Here is a 12,201-nt window from a genome sequence, read left to right on the forward strand (position 1 = left end):
AGCATTAACAACCAAGTAGTTTTAGTTTTAGGGCCAATTAATGCCTAGAAATTGAAGGGCAGTGAATGTTTGAGACGCTATTTAGAACATCTCAACCATTTTAGATACACTCAACTAATAGAACACGTAATCTCCAACTCTGATTATAGAGTTTCTTGTTAGCACAGTTGGGATACAAGGCTTCCCAAGGCAGCAAGGCTATCCTTCATTTCATGGCTGGTTGAATGAAGACTAATCTAAGAAGGCTGGGAAGGATCTAGTAGGCATTGTTTTCAGAACTTTTAATTTCTCCAATAATCAATAGTTGTGAATATTTATGCACAATGTTCTACAGATTTCGTTCCTATAAACCAAACCCTAATTTCAACATCCCCCAAGGTTGTGGCTAGGATGTAGCTAAGCAGACTAGGTTAGTAGGAAAGCATTGTACGAGTCAAATTTCCACATCCTCCTGTTCATGTTGGAACCTGCATCCTCTGTAAACAATAAATCATATTAAGTCCACTGCCCGCAGATTAATAACTCACCATTACACTGACTAATCAATCTCAGAGTAGAAACTACCTTTCCCAGCCTTTCATGGAAAATTAACTCCACTTGGTTTCGTAGACTTTCCACATCCATAGCATAATCTCGGTGATCTTCCTCTTCCATTAATACCTCCAGTTTCACCCTCATCCTCTCCAAAGCAATATCCAGCCCACAAAATTCTCTTAAAACTTGGGCTTTCGTTGTCCTCAGAAGCAACAGGTTCTTTATAGCAATGAGGGCCTGTAAATTCACATCAACACCTTTCATTTGAATAAGGGCCACACCTCTTAATTTACAAATGTGCACATGTCAGATAAATTTTGGAATATGCTCAGAAAACAGACATCTTGAGCCAAACAAGAATAATGCAATACCCTGATGGCTTCTTCTACAAAATGAACAATTAATCTATAAGGATGCTCCTGTTCATGCGCCTAAAAGATAACAAATTTAAGTGCAGGACTCTGTCAAATAAGAACCCACCTTCTCCTGGAGGTCAATGTCCTTCGAATGGGTTAGATCAACCACAGACTTCAAGAAAAAACGATCACCAAAAAATGACCTCTCAGCTTCATCTGCTTTTTCTAGTTGTGTCTCAGCCAGATCACTTACCAAAAACACAGCTTTCTTTTGCAATCTGATATCCATGCTTGAGTTTCTTAGAATATCCTATAGAGACCATAAGAAAACAGTCACTTTTATATATCATGAGAGTGACACACCAATCCTCTTTTAATCTTCAGTTGGTCACCTGAAGCATAGTTTCTCCAGCTGCGGCATAGAATAATTCCTGGCCAGATAAATTATTTCGAACCAAGGAGGAAATAGCATAAAACGCTTTGATGGCTTCTTCTACAAAATCAGATTTCGCCATCCTTACTAATTTTGACAGTGCCCCGAGTTCCAATACCTGAAAATAAGAATGTAACTGGAGGCAAATTCTACAAAGAGGTCTATAAGAGTAATTGCACTTGGCGTAAGGCAGTACCTGCTTTTGAACAATAGGGTTATTCTGACTGGCTTTTCCAAGAATCCATGCTGCCACTTTTCTAACTTCAGGATCAATATGATTAAGCTCATGAATAAGCACAGCAAGGCCCCCAAGTTTCCCCAAATCTACGGGGAAAAAGATCCAAATTTCAATAATGTAAAAGAAGGTATGATAACAAAGCCAAAAACACTGCATCTGAAAATGGTTAGGTCCTAGCTTCTTGTGGCAGCAAATTTTCAAGAATATCTCATGAATGTTGACATGTATTTGAGATTTCTTTTCAAGAATGAGTGCTTTTGAGTCTTTGACAAAAAAAAAAAAAAAAAAAAAAAAAAAAAAAAAAAAAAAAAAAAAAAAAAAAAAAAAAAAAAAAAAAAAAAATCCTGTAAGCATTTCACTTCAAAATATATTTTGAGTGTCTTCAATATGTAACATGAAGTGTAAGGAATTGAATTAAGAAATTCACAAGGTAAAAGCCACAGGCAACTGAAACTACTAAAAATGAAATTCCAAGGATCTTGAGCTAATAGTGAAACTAGAACTAACCATTTGCATTATCTATAGGCTCAACAAGAATTAAAAGCTCCTGTAATGCGCGATACCGATCTTCCAATGATAGAGAGGAATTTTTCAAGTCATCTAACGCAATTTGCATCAGCTTTGCATCTGATGGCATCTTCAACTTCTCCATTAGGTCCTACAAAAGCAGAGTACTCTAAATGAGATGAATAAATATTCAAATTAATGCAATCCATAACAAAAGGGAATAACATAAATATACACATTCTTTTAAAAGAGGAAACATTACTTTAAAATAATGGAACTTATAAAAATGAACACACACATAAAAACAGATTTTTCATCTCTTGACCATTTCGTTTATTAATTTCCATGCAGAAACTAAAATACATTACATTTGCACCTTAATTTCTTCCTGACGCTTCTTTAGCTCACTTGGAGACAATTGCTTCACATCCTGGGCAGTTTCCTTTAGTTTTTCAGGATTAGAATGCCCTGGTTCAGACAAGTACACTAATCAAAAAGTTGGTTCAAACGATTGGAAAAATCTGAGGCTCTCCATTACGAATATACCAGGATTTAATAAAATAACTTAACAAGACTTGGAGAAAAAAAAAAATCAAGATTGTTTCAATGGCAATGTCCACAATAGGCAAAAACAATGAAACGTGAAATTTCTGCGCGAAACTTCAAAAATATAGAGAAGACTCCAGCATACAACCAGTGAACACACGTCCAAACCCATTGTAAATTGTTTTTAAAGAGAAAAAGTAGATAGTTAGAATAGACATTCAAGATAAAAGGCATCACAAAAACTAAGTTACAAGGAGGATGAATGAAGAAAACAAATGAAAAATTTACGTTTAATGATACAGTTTAACTACTCTGCAGACTAACATCAAATATTACAGGTAGGCCTTCCCACACTTGTGAAAGACATATTGCAGAAGTCCATTCCAAGGTGGAACTCTTTTAACTAGATTCTAGAATCCCAGCATCCTTTTTCCTTTCTGTTGAGTGTGTGCAAGCAAAAATATGCCATTTCAATTTTTCACCGCCTGTTTCTGAATCAGGACAACAAACTTTCTCATACTTTCTGAACACTGTACCATACACTCACAATTCCCGCCAGAATTCCTCCTTCTCCTTCATTCTACAGAGTCCATAAATATCAAACCATCATCAAGTTCCACCATGCTCAATAAAGAAACTGCCCCTTCTAGCACGTCCACCATCTTCAATTTCCATCCATCTCATAGTGTTAATAACCCTCCTGACCTTCCACATCTCTTCACTCCCGACCAACCTACAATGGTAGAGGGCTGCACAAGGATTACACCAACTTTGTGTCAACCGTTGCTAATATAGACGCATGGGTTAAACTTCCACCCACCATACCAACATCTTCTACTCACTGCAATTACTTCCTACTGACGAAGTGTACAAATTATGTTACATTATAGTTTGAAAACATATTTATTCTACAAGTATAATTTAGGTTAAATTTGAATCGCTCTTCGGCAGAACAATGTTGCTAAGAAATCTTAAACTATACACCTACTACACTAGGCTTAGTGGCCTGGATTTCAATCGTCCTTGTGATTGCTAAGGCTATCATTTAATTGTACAACTTTATGGCTGAACATGAAAGGAAATAATGAATGTAAGAGTACCTATAGCCCACTGTAACATGCTATCCAGGGAAGAAAAGCCGCCATCAAAGCCATCAGCATCGTGAGCGACAGGTGCAGCAGCGGTGGAATCTTCCTCTGGCCTGTACTGGATAAGGAGATCGCCCTCTTCTTTTGCGGAAGACCAGATTAAAGATCCCACAGAGGATTTGTTTTCGTCTGCAATCACAAATGCGAGAGTGAACCATAAACAGAACCCAGCTACCAGGCACCGCTCCATGTGTTTGCTCTTTTGGACTTGGAAATTCCAAAGATCGGTGAGTGGTTTCCTTTCCCTCTTGGATACAATTTGTTCGAAGTCTCAGCTAAGATCCGAGAGAGTTTGAAGATTGCAGTTGAGAAGCTGGTAAGCAATTGAGGGAGGGGAGACGCAGACTTCGGTCGGAAGAGACGACACAGAGTGATCCGGGATGAGTTTGAGAGCGTGATTGTGAGATGGTTCTCGAAAAGTTGTTGGGCTGGAAGAGTCGGGCTGGGCTGGGCTGGGCTGGGCCGCTGGGTATTCGTTTGGGAAATTGTTTTATTATCTATTTGATGTAATGTACATGGGCATTCCACATATCCATAAAATAACAGATTGTTTTCACGAAAGGTGTATATTCCCACAGTTAAAAACGAGGAAAAGACAACAACAACACATCCGTACACTCAAATCTTATTAAGAGAAAAGAAAAGAAGAACAAAACACACAAGGAAGGAGGACAGCTCCTGGTTGAAAGGAACCAAAAACGAAAAAAGAGAAGCAACAGGAATCAGGGCTTGAGGTAATAGTCAAGAAACTGGTAGATGGCCTGGAGAATTAGGATGATGAAACCAAAAATAGCAGCGCATAAGGAGATGATAGTCCATGGGCTTTGAAAGTAGTCGTGTTTCAGAGTTGCGCAGCGTTCGTTCCAGGGCTGGTTGCAATGCGCATTCACCATCTTGTGCACCCCAGCCATGTGGCTGTCCAAACCCATGGCCGCCCCACTCCCCAGCCGACTGAACAAACCCGCCGCTTCTTTATCATTCCCAACCGCATTTGCCAATATCTTCTCGCCCGCCAGCACCGCCACATCTCTCTCGTCGTCTATCAGATTACTCATCAAGATCACGAAAGACGTCACTTTGCGCCCAGCCTTCATGTGGAGTTTCTCGAATGCCATCACATTCAACATCGTGGATTCCGTGTCGTCGTCCACCATCAACTGCGGCAGCCACAAGACGCCTCGTTTTGTATCGAACCACACGTCCCTAAGGCTCTCTGTCTTGCTCCTCTTGAATTTGATCCCCGCCTCATGAAGCTTCGTTGCGGGCGGAATCACCTGACACTCCGGATCTGAATGGTCAAGCTCCGCGCTCCAGTCCCTCCGGTCAATCGGGGGATACAATAACGATTCCTTATACATCTCCAAAATGTGCAAGCAGTCTTTCATTACCTCATTCTGGGGGATGCTCAACCATTTGCAAACCAGTTTTTTCGGATCCTGTGTGCATTTTAGACTATATAAGTGGAATGAGTTGAGAGATGATTAAAAAAAGGAAAGAGAAGGAGATGAATTTAGTTGCGTGCCTGAGGTAGTTGTACATTACGGCCTGCTATAGAATACAGCTTCTCAAGAAGCAGCATGGGTAGCTGATTCTCAAGCAGCAGCATGTCCTGCTTTATATCCGGACTGACATTAATTAGAGAGTTGGGGCAGCTGATTAAGAATCCCAGCATGAAACACCCATCCACAATCATGAGCTGCAAGAACTTGCCGGGGTCTTGCGTCCATTCCTCCTCGAGCCTATCGTATGATTCCATGAGCTCATCCAAAATGGTGGACACACCCCTCACAATGGATTCAACGTCCAACAGACATCGGGTCTTAAAAGAGTGGAACAGTTTTAGCTTCTCCAGTTCCATGGGTGACAGATGTTGCTTCCCGTGGTTGTATGGCCCCAATGACACCACCTGCGGCTCGTAAGCTTTGGGATGAGTTTGAGTCATGAAGAATGGTATTTTGTAGATGGAAAGAAGTTCGCTGCTTTGCTCTGCTTCCATGTTGAGGATGGCAGGGGAATCCAAGAGTTGATCCAGAGTGCCCTTGACCCGAACAACCATGTCAGCTTTATCCCCAATATTGTCATCTCTACCAACCATGACTTGCAGCGGTGGCTGTTTCTCCATTGCTTATAAAAATGATACCAAAAACTTGCACCTTCATTCCGCAACCCTCATGGATATATAATATAGACGCATAAACTTAACAGGCGCAGCGCCAATCTTTGGTTTTGGTTGCATGAATAAAACTTGTCTTGACGTCCAAGAATGTGTCTCATTTCCTTCTCGCTTTCTTTTCTTTTCTTTTGCTTTGCTTTTGCTTTGCTCATCATTATTATTCTCATTTTCTAGCTCACTCTCCTCCCCTCGAACACCAGCTGCCCATCATCGTTGCCTTCTGATGTTTTGTTAATCAAACCTCCTTTTCATCGCTTTACTACTTAATGATAAACCTGCTTTTCTTTTCAATTTAATTTTAAACCAACTGTATTCCAAATTTTAAGATCTACTCAACTTTTTAAAATGATTATGACTTTTAAGAACACCACGTAATCATCAATGGTTGGTTATTGAAGAAGACAACAGGCATGGGGACAAATCCACATGGTTGCGTATGAAGAAAAAGACATCTGGTCTGTTGAGGATGAATGCTATATACTGAAAGTAAAACTACGTACCAACGAGTTTACCGATAAGAAATACATCTCAATATTATGCTTCGTATGTGTAATACGAAAGAGGTGATGGTGGGAGGCGCGATGGAGGAAGGCGGCCCTCGGGGTGTTGCCCGAACGTGGAGTTTCTCAAATGCCATCATATTCAAGAAAGTGGATTGAACGTCGTTTTCTGCTTCGCCCTGATTCCATGTCGACCAAGGCAGGAGAATTCAGGGCTTGGGCCTGGGCCTGGGCCACAACGTCGAGTTTCTCAAATGCCATCACGTTTAAGAAAGTGGATTCAGTGTCGTCGTCCACCGTCAAGACGGGCAGAGTGGATTCAGTTTCTCAAATGCCATCACGTTTTTTTTATCGTACTTCACGTCCCCAAGGCTAGTCGTCCCGCTCGTCTTGAATCTCATCCCCGCTTCACGAAGCTCTGTTGCGGGCGGAATGACTTGACACTCCGCGCCTGAAAGCTCCTTCTTCTGATTCCAGTTCGTCCAGTCTACATGAGTACACACTAGTGAGGCCCTATACATGTCTAAAACGTGCAAGAATTCTTGGACCAGATTGTTCGTGGAGATGCCCAACCAATTGCAAACCACCGATTTTAGCTCCAGTGTGCATTTTGAAGTATATAAGTGGAAGAAGAAGAAGAAGAAGAAGAAGAAGGGGGAGATGAAGTAAGTTGCCTTGGGTTGTTGTGAGATGAAGATGGGGCCTGCTATAGAATACAGCTTATGCAGAAGCTTCAAGGGTAGCTGATTCTCAAGCAGCAGCGTGTCCAGCCTTATATCCATCTTCATGTTACTTAGAGATGTGGGGCAGTTGCAGAACAACTGCAGCATGAAACACCCATCCACAATCATGAGCTTCAAGAACTTCCCGGGATGTTGCGTCCATTCTTCCTCAAGCCTGTCGTATGATTCCAAGAGGTCATACAAAATGGTGGACACACAACTCACAATGGCTTCAACGGGCAGGCCTCCGGTTTTAAGAGAGTCGAACACTTTAGCCTTTTCCCGTTCCATGGGTGACAAATGTTGCTTCCCATGGTGGTATGGCCCAAATGACACCACCTGGGGATCGAAAGCTTGGTTGAAAGCTTCGGAGTGAGTTCGTCTCATGAAGAATGGTAGTTTGTAGATAGAATGTTTGATGGCAGGAGAATCCAACCCAGGTTCATTCAGACACTCCATCACCTGAATAACCATGTCGTCAGGTTGATCCACATTGTCATCTCTAATAATTTTGATGGACAGCGGTGGCTGTTTCTCCATTGCTGCTACCCAAATTTGCACCTTCATTCCGCCACCCTCATGGGTATATATACAATATACGTGAAGTTAGAGGCGCATCAAATTATGTTTCGTAAGTTGTGATCCAATTTTTTCAATTTCTAACTTATTTTTGGATCTAACTTATTTTTGGATACAAATCACGAAAATTTATATAATTTATATTTTTCCTCGAATCGATTAATAGAACGAACCTACTTTTACCACTAAAGTATATCCTTGTATATAAATTGACCTTTTGTCGAAGACGAAAATAAGTCAGTAGTAATAAATAATCTTGACATACGAATGTGTCTCGCTTCTTTTTTGTCGTTATCACTTAAACACCAGGCTGTTGGCTTCTAATGTTCTCTGTTAATCCAGTTAACTAAGACTATCGTCATTTTCATAAAGCTGCTGCATCTCTTTTCAACTTTAATTTAATCCCAACTTTAAGCCTGCAATAATAATTTAACAATATTCCAAACACTTATTAAAATGATGGAGACTTTTATCACAACAGCACCACGTTAGGCCATGTACCACTCCAAACAACTCTCAATCGACCTTTTCAAGTTACAGTCATAATTCATCAAGGGATAATGATATCGAATGGTACAGTTCTTTGAGTCGCAACAAAGCAAAGCAAAAACTCGTTACAAGTGAAAACAAGGCGGTTGGCTTAAACAGGAATAATGCTTTGTAGTGGGAACAACTTTACTTCATCCAAAGACTCTTCTTCAAAACGATGGACATCAATGTTACCATCTATCAAACCTTTTCTAAAACCCTATATATATAAGTCATCAAGGCTTATCTTCAACCATAAGAGTTCGCAAAATCCTTGAGCAAAAGCTCAAAATTCTAATTCTAGAGTACACTTTAACCTATAAGTTATCCAAATTACCTCCAAATTAGAGCTCTCGTGGTTCATGCATGAATAGGCTACACTCATCGAGTATGTTGTGTTTGATTGAGTGTGAGCTACAAATATTAGCCTCTAGTACATTTCTTACTGAGTCTCCCAAATTTTGAGGTGGATCCATTAGAATTGGAGCAAGTTTGGTTTTAAGAGTACTTTGCTCTGTCGTCTTTAAATCGGATTCACTCCAATGATAAAATGAATGGAAGAAGAAGAGAGATTCGAAGTTGAAGATAGATGAAAACAATTCCAAGGTCCCAATTTGGGGGAAGTCCAATTGGTTTTATTATACATGAAAAAGAAACAGAACCGAGGGCCTCATGCCTAGACCTAGTCTGCTCCATCCAACACCACAAAGGGAAGAGATCCAGAACCAGAAGGGCCCATTATACACACACACACACACACACACATTGATGGGAATCAGAAGTAAATAAATGAAGACATTCAAATGCTTACACACAAGGGGTTGTTCAACGCCGGGCAGGATCCACCCACTCCAGCAGTTTTCATTAGGGGGCCTGAAACCAAAGGGCATACTATACTAAATAACAATAACAATAAATATTGTAAACCTGAAGTGAGCTGGTAAAAGGGATCCCGTACTACACAGTCTTGGTGTTGTCCTGGATGTGGGCCACCTTCCTAAGAATGGATTTGTTGATAAACTTGTCGGCGGAATTGATGACGGTGTCGGGCTCCTCCACCTCCGGGATGCTCTCCCTCTTCTTCTTGCTCACATTGACAACCGGCGAATGCAGCAGCTGCTGCTTCGCCGTGTGGGTTCCCATCAACAAAACAATCCCTACGAACCCCAACACAATGTAGACTGGGGCGTACTCACCCTTCATGTACACGCTCCTACTCGGACCGCCCCTGTGTTCCACAATCAACCGTTCATTAGCAAGCACTACATATTCTAACTATTCAATAATAGTGGGTTTGCTTATTAACTTAGAAGACGTAGCAGCATTTTCAATGGTGGAAGCGGTGCTGGACGACGCTAACCGACGCTTCCCTTGGGTCCTAAGCATTGATTTCCACGCAGACTGCATGCATCACAAAATCGTTATCAGCAGTAGTCAGATATTAATGAATAATGCTCCTACAAAATGCAGGAGAAGAAAGAAGGGGTTGAAGCGGCGTGGCTCACGGTGAGAGAGGGTCTGAAGGCCATTTCTTTGGATCGTCAGCAGATGGAGATGGGGATCGGATTGAACTGATATTTAAAAGGGTTAGTTGCTGACCAAGTTTATAGAAGGCCATGTGGAGGACGTACAACAGGTAATACCAACTCCTGATGCGCCTTGGCCGGACACGTTACCTCCATGCACACATTTAAGGACTTCTGGTTTTCACACACCAACTATTCGCCTCATATTCCGCCCTCATTCTAATTTATAGCTACCGCACGTTTTCGTCCACATAACAGCATAAAGGTCCGGAGTTTTTTTTTCCCCATAAATTTCAATGTAATGCCGTCCCTAAGTTCTTTGTTTTTCTTTTTCTTGGTTAAATTATTATTTTTTGTCCAACATAGGTTATTTCTTAGGCTTGATTTTTTTTTTTCTTTTAAGATTTCTTTTTGTCTAGTTTGGATCTTTTTGTCTTCTATTACCATATTGCACATCAATTTGAGTTGCCAAGCATGTAGAATACAAAACCAAGCTAAAAAGCTACTAAACATTGACATACTCCAAAAGGCTCCAAACAAGTCAGAATGCTTATGCGTAGCGAACATCTACGACTAGTGTCCAGACACTAGCTATATTCTAGCAATTTTAATCATCGAGGCAACGTCTAGAACTGCCAAGGGTGTTGAGACACTTGTCCCAAGTACCCTATCCTCAAAACATGTTTGTGCCTCAATTATTGAAGTTTCGACCATAGCATCTATGGTAGAGCATGTTATGTTTGAACACTACTTGAAATTCCTTAATTAACACACTTGGGTGGAGCATAGAGGCATAATAGAAATCCATACATGAACAAAGTTCCTTCAATTTTAGGAGAATGTTCATTTGGACCAAGTCTAATGTAGTATGGTGACATTTTTTTCTAACCTTACTAGAAAAAAATGTGAAGTTTTTATGGCTTTTCTGTCTATGAAACTTCCTACACTGATCGTTCAAAGAATTTTGATGTTGTGCTCATGTGGCGGGAGGACACAAATTTGTTGCTCAACTACAGGGTGGAAGAAAGAATCGTATTGGGCACTAAATTTTCAGGCTGTGTTATAACACGGCAAAAGCTGGTTGGGGTGGGTGATTTGAACTTCTCCATCCGCCATATCCAAAAGGCGTCACATTTGGATGACCAAGGCCGAGGAAACAGAGGGCCAAACATTAGACCACATCAGCAAAAATATGTCAGAATATACTATCAGGCATTCTCTGCGACACTCGTTCGATGGATGCTACTTAGTCGTACAAAAACGACAACTACACCAGAAAGAGACGATAAGAACACTTGAAAATAGGGATCAAGGGGAACAAATAGACAACCACTCCCTGACATGAGATAAACACAAGAATTCCCGATGACTTATAATTAACTATTTGATAAATAACAAATATCAATCCAATATTTCCAAGACTAAAAGCATCAGAAAATTTCATAACTCGTGGAATGATGTCAACCAAATCAAAACAGTTCGATCAATTAAACTAGTTGGATAACACGCAATACAAAGTTTAGTTTCATTGAAAACATGAAAATTAACGTACTGCAACAACGGGGACAAAATGCTCTTCTTCTCGAGCAAAATTGAATAATCAACATGCAAAACGTAGAAATCCCGAGACAAAGAAAAATTGTGCTCAATTGCAATATCAAAATTCAAACCCATCCATCCTGATCCTACTAAAAGCCAATTCTGGGGTCAAGGAATTAGTCACCCTTTCTTCTGAAGGAGCAGCCTTCTGTTAGCCTAGCGCGCCCTCCAGTTGGCTGGCACAAGACCGACTGGCAATTCCCACATACCACGACTGTCTGTGAATGACTGAATACAGTGGTTCTGTTATTCATTCAAAGAGTTAGGTGCCATTACTCACTTAAGAACCCAACTTCAACAACTTGCAGAAAAAAGAAAGGTCACATAACCATAATACCTGAGAAAAGATGAAAACTTACATGTTAAAGCAGCCCTGGCACTTCACGTCCTGCAGACAGAAATCAAAAACAGCTCGATCACAATAATCGGAGAAAAGATTAGATCAAACAAAGCAAAAAGAATTTTAAACGAAAGAGCAAACCATGAAGAATGAGTTGGGCGACTGTACAAGACGCTTGAGCTTATGCTTTCTCTTCTCAAGTTCGGCCGGAGGATTGAGCAAATCAATATCGTTTTGAAGAACCTGAAAATAGCGTGAAAGAAAGTGAAAAATGTTGGATCCGAATTCAGTAGAGATAAAAAGGCATAATCAAATGTAGCAGGAAGTTTACCATGTTGATCAGTAAGGAACTGTCTGGATCGCGAACCCTAGAATCCCAACGAGAGTTCGCGAAAGAATCAGGGCGGTGCAATGAACGTTTTAAAACAGCGATTGGGCGCCGTCTAGTAAGAATATAAGGGAGCGGCTGGAA

At 40.7% G+C, this 12,201-nt stretch overlaps 5 protein-coding genes across 6 annotated transcripts; all 5 read right to left on the reverse strand.

The window, feature by feature from the left end:
* Positions 1–80: 80 nt before the first annotated feature.
* LOC111497634 (hsp70 nucleotide exchange factor FES1) lies at positions 81–4,142 on the reverse strand. The gene is made up of 8 exons (XM_023148472.1): positions 3,715–4,142; positions 2,445–2,536; positions 2,069–2,219; positions 1,520–1,647; positions 1,283–1,441; positions 1,015–1,200; positions 565–771; positions 81–476 (listed from the first exon to the last, which is right to left on the reverse strand). Exons 1-8 carry the CDS (start codon positions 3,950–3,952, stop codon positions 456–458), a joined length of 1,182 nt encoding a protein of 393 aa, XP_023004240.1. The 5' UTR covers positions 3,953–4,142; the 3' UTR covers positions 81–455.
* A 149-nt stretch (positions 4,143–4,291) lies between these two features.
* LOC111497633 (UPF0481 protein At3g47200-like) lies at positions 4,292–6,070 on the reverse strand. Of its 2 annotated transcripts, none has more exons than XM_023148471.1 (2): positions 5,285–6,070; positions 4,292–5,198 (listed from the first exon to the last, which is right to left on the reverse strand). In XM_023148471.1, the coding sequence occupies exons 1-2, from the start codon at positions 5,882–5,884 to the stop codon at positions 4,485–4,487; spliced, it is 1,314 nt and encodes a 437-aa protein (XP_023004239.1). In that variant the 5' UTR covers positions 5,885–6,070; the 3' UTR covers positions 4,292–4,484. The 2 variants fall into 2 exon arrangements, with proteins under 2 accessions (XP_023004239.1, XP_023004238.1); XM_023148470.1 differs by having other exon boundaries at positions 4,292–5,201.
* Positions 6,071–6,734: 664 nt separating this feature from the next.
* LOC111498069 lies at positions 6,735–7,771 on the reverse strand. The gene has a single exon (XM_023149123.1). It carries the CDS (start codon positions 7,722–7,724, stop codon positions 6,735–6,737), a length of 990 nt encoding a protein of 329 aa, XP_023004891.1. The 5' UTR covers positions 7,725–7,771.
* Positions 7,772–8,833: 1,062 nt separating this feature from the next.
* Positions 8,834–11,069, reverse strand: LOC111497635. The gene is made up of 4 exons (XM_023148473.1): positions 9,770–11,069; positions 9,571–9,665; positions 9,223–9,492; positions 8,834–9,137 (listed from the first exon to the last, which is right to left on the reverse strand). Coding segments are annotated over exons 1-4 (390 nt in total). The 5' UTR covers positions 9,794–11,069; the 3' UTR covers positions 8,834–9,136.
* A 179-nt stretch (positions 11,070–11,248) lies between these two features.
* Positions 11,249–12,168, reverse strand: LOC111497636 (40S ribosomal protein S27-2-like). The gene is made up of 4 exons (XM_023148474.1): positions 12,061–12,168; positions 11,871–11,972; positions 11,749–11,777; positions 11,249–11,632 (listed from the first exon to the last, which is right to left on the reverse strand). Exons 1-4 carry the CDS (start codon positions 12,061–12,063, stop codon positions 11,506–11,508), a joined length of 261 nt encoding a protein of 86 aa, XP_023004242.1. The 5' UTR covers positions 12,064–12,168; the 3' UTR covers positions 11,249–11,505.
* Positions 12,169–12,201: the final 33 nt, after the last annotated feature.

Source organism: Cucurbita maxima, unplaced genomic scaffold (assembly GCF_002738345.1).
Source record: "Cucurbita maxima cultivar Rimu unplaced genomic scaffold, Cmax_1.0 Cma_Scf00024, whole genome shotgun sequence".
NCBI lineage: Eukaryota > Viridiplantae > Streptophyta > Magnoliopsida > Cucurbitales > Cucurbitaceae > Cucurbita > Cucurbita maxima.

What these genes read in the sequence shown, in the direction of transcription:
- LOC111497634 (XM_023148472.1), bottom strand. Translation starts at nt 3,952, where the DNA reads ATGGAGCGGTGCCTGGTAGCTGGGTTCTGTTTATGGTTCACTCTCGCA. An exon ending in AGCGTCAGGAAGAAATTAAG is followed by an intron (nt 2,220 to 2,444) that starts GTGCAAATGTAA and finishes CTGCTTTTGTAG; the next exon opens with GACCTAATGGAGAAGTTGAA. An exon ending in GCCTATAGATAATGCAAATG is followed by an intron (nt 1,648 to 2,068) that starts GTTAGTTCTAGT and finishes TTTTCCCCGTAG; the next exon opens with ATTTGGGGAAACTTGGGGGC.
- LOC111497636 (XM_023148474.1), bottom strand. An exon ending in CGCCCAACTCATTCTTCATG is followed by an intron (nt 11,778 to 11,870) that starts GTTTGCTCTTTC and finishes TTCTGTCTGCAG; the next exon opens with GACGTGAAGTGCCAGGGCTG. An exon ending in TGCCAGGGCTGCTTTAACAT is followed by an intron (nt 11,633 to 11,748) that starts GTAAGTTTTCAT and finishes AATGAATAACAG; the next exon opens with AACCACTGTATTCAGTCATT.
- LOC111498069 (XM_023149123.1), bottom strand. Translation starts at nt 7,724, where the DNA reads ATGAAGGTGCAAATTTGGGTAGCAGCAATGGAGAAACAGCCACCGCTG.
- LOC111497635 (XM_023148473.1), bottom strand. Translation starts at nt 9,793, where the DNA reads ATGGCCTTCAGACCCTCTCTCACC. An exon ending in CCTTCAGACCCTCTCTCACC is followed by an intron (nt 9,666 to 9,769) that starts GTGAGCCACGCC and finishes TGATGCATGCAG; the next exon opens with TCTGCGTGGAAATCAATGCT. An exon ending in AATGCTGCTACGTCTTCTAA is followed by an intron (nt 9,493 to 9,570) that starts GTTAATAAGCAA and finishes TGTGGAACACAG; the next exon opens with GGGCGGTCCGAGTAGGAGCG.
- LOC111497633 (XM_023148470.1), bottom strand. Translation starts at nt 5,884, where the DNA reads ATGGAGAAACAGCCACCGCTGCAAGTCATGGTTGGTAGAGATGACAAT. An exon ending in GTAATGTACAACTACCTCAG is followed by an intron (nt 5,202 to 5,284) that starts GCACGCAACTAA and finishes CTAAAATGCACA; the next exon opens with CAGGATCCGAAAAAACTGGT.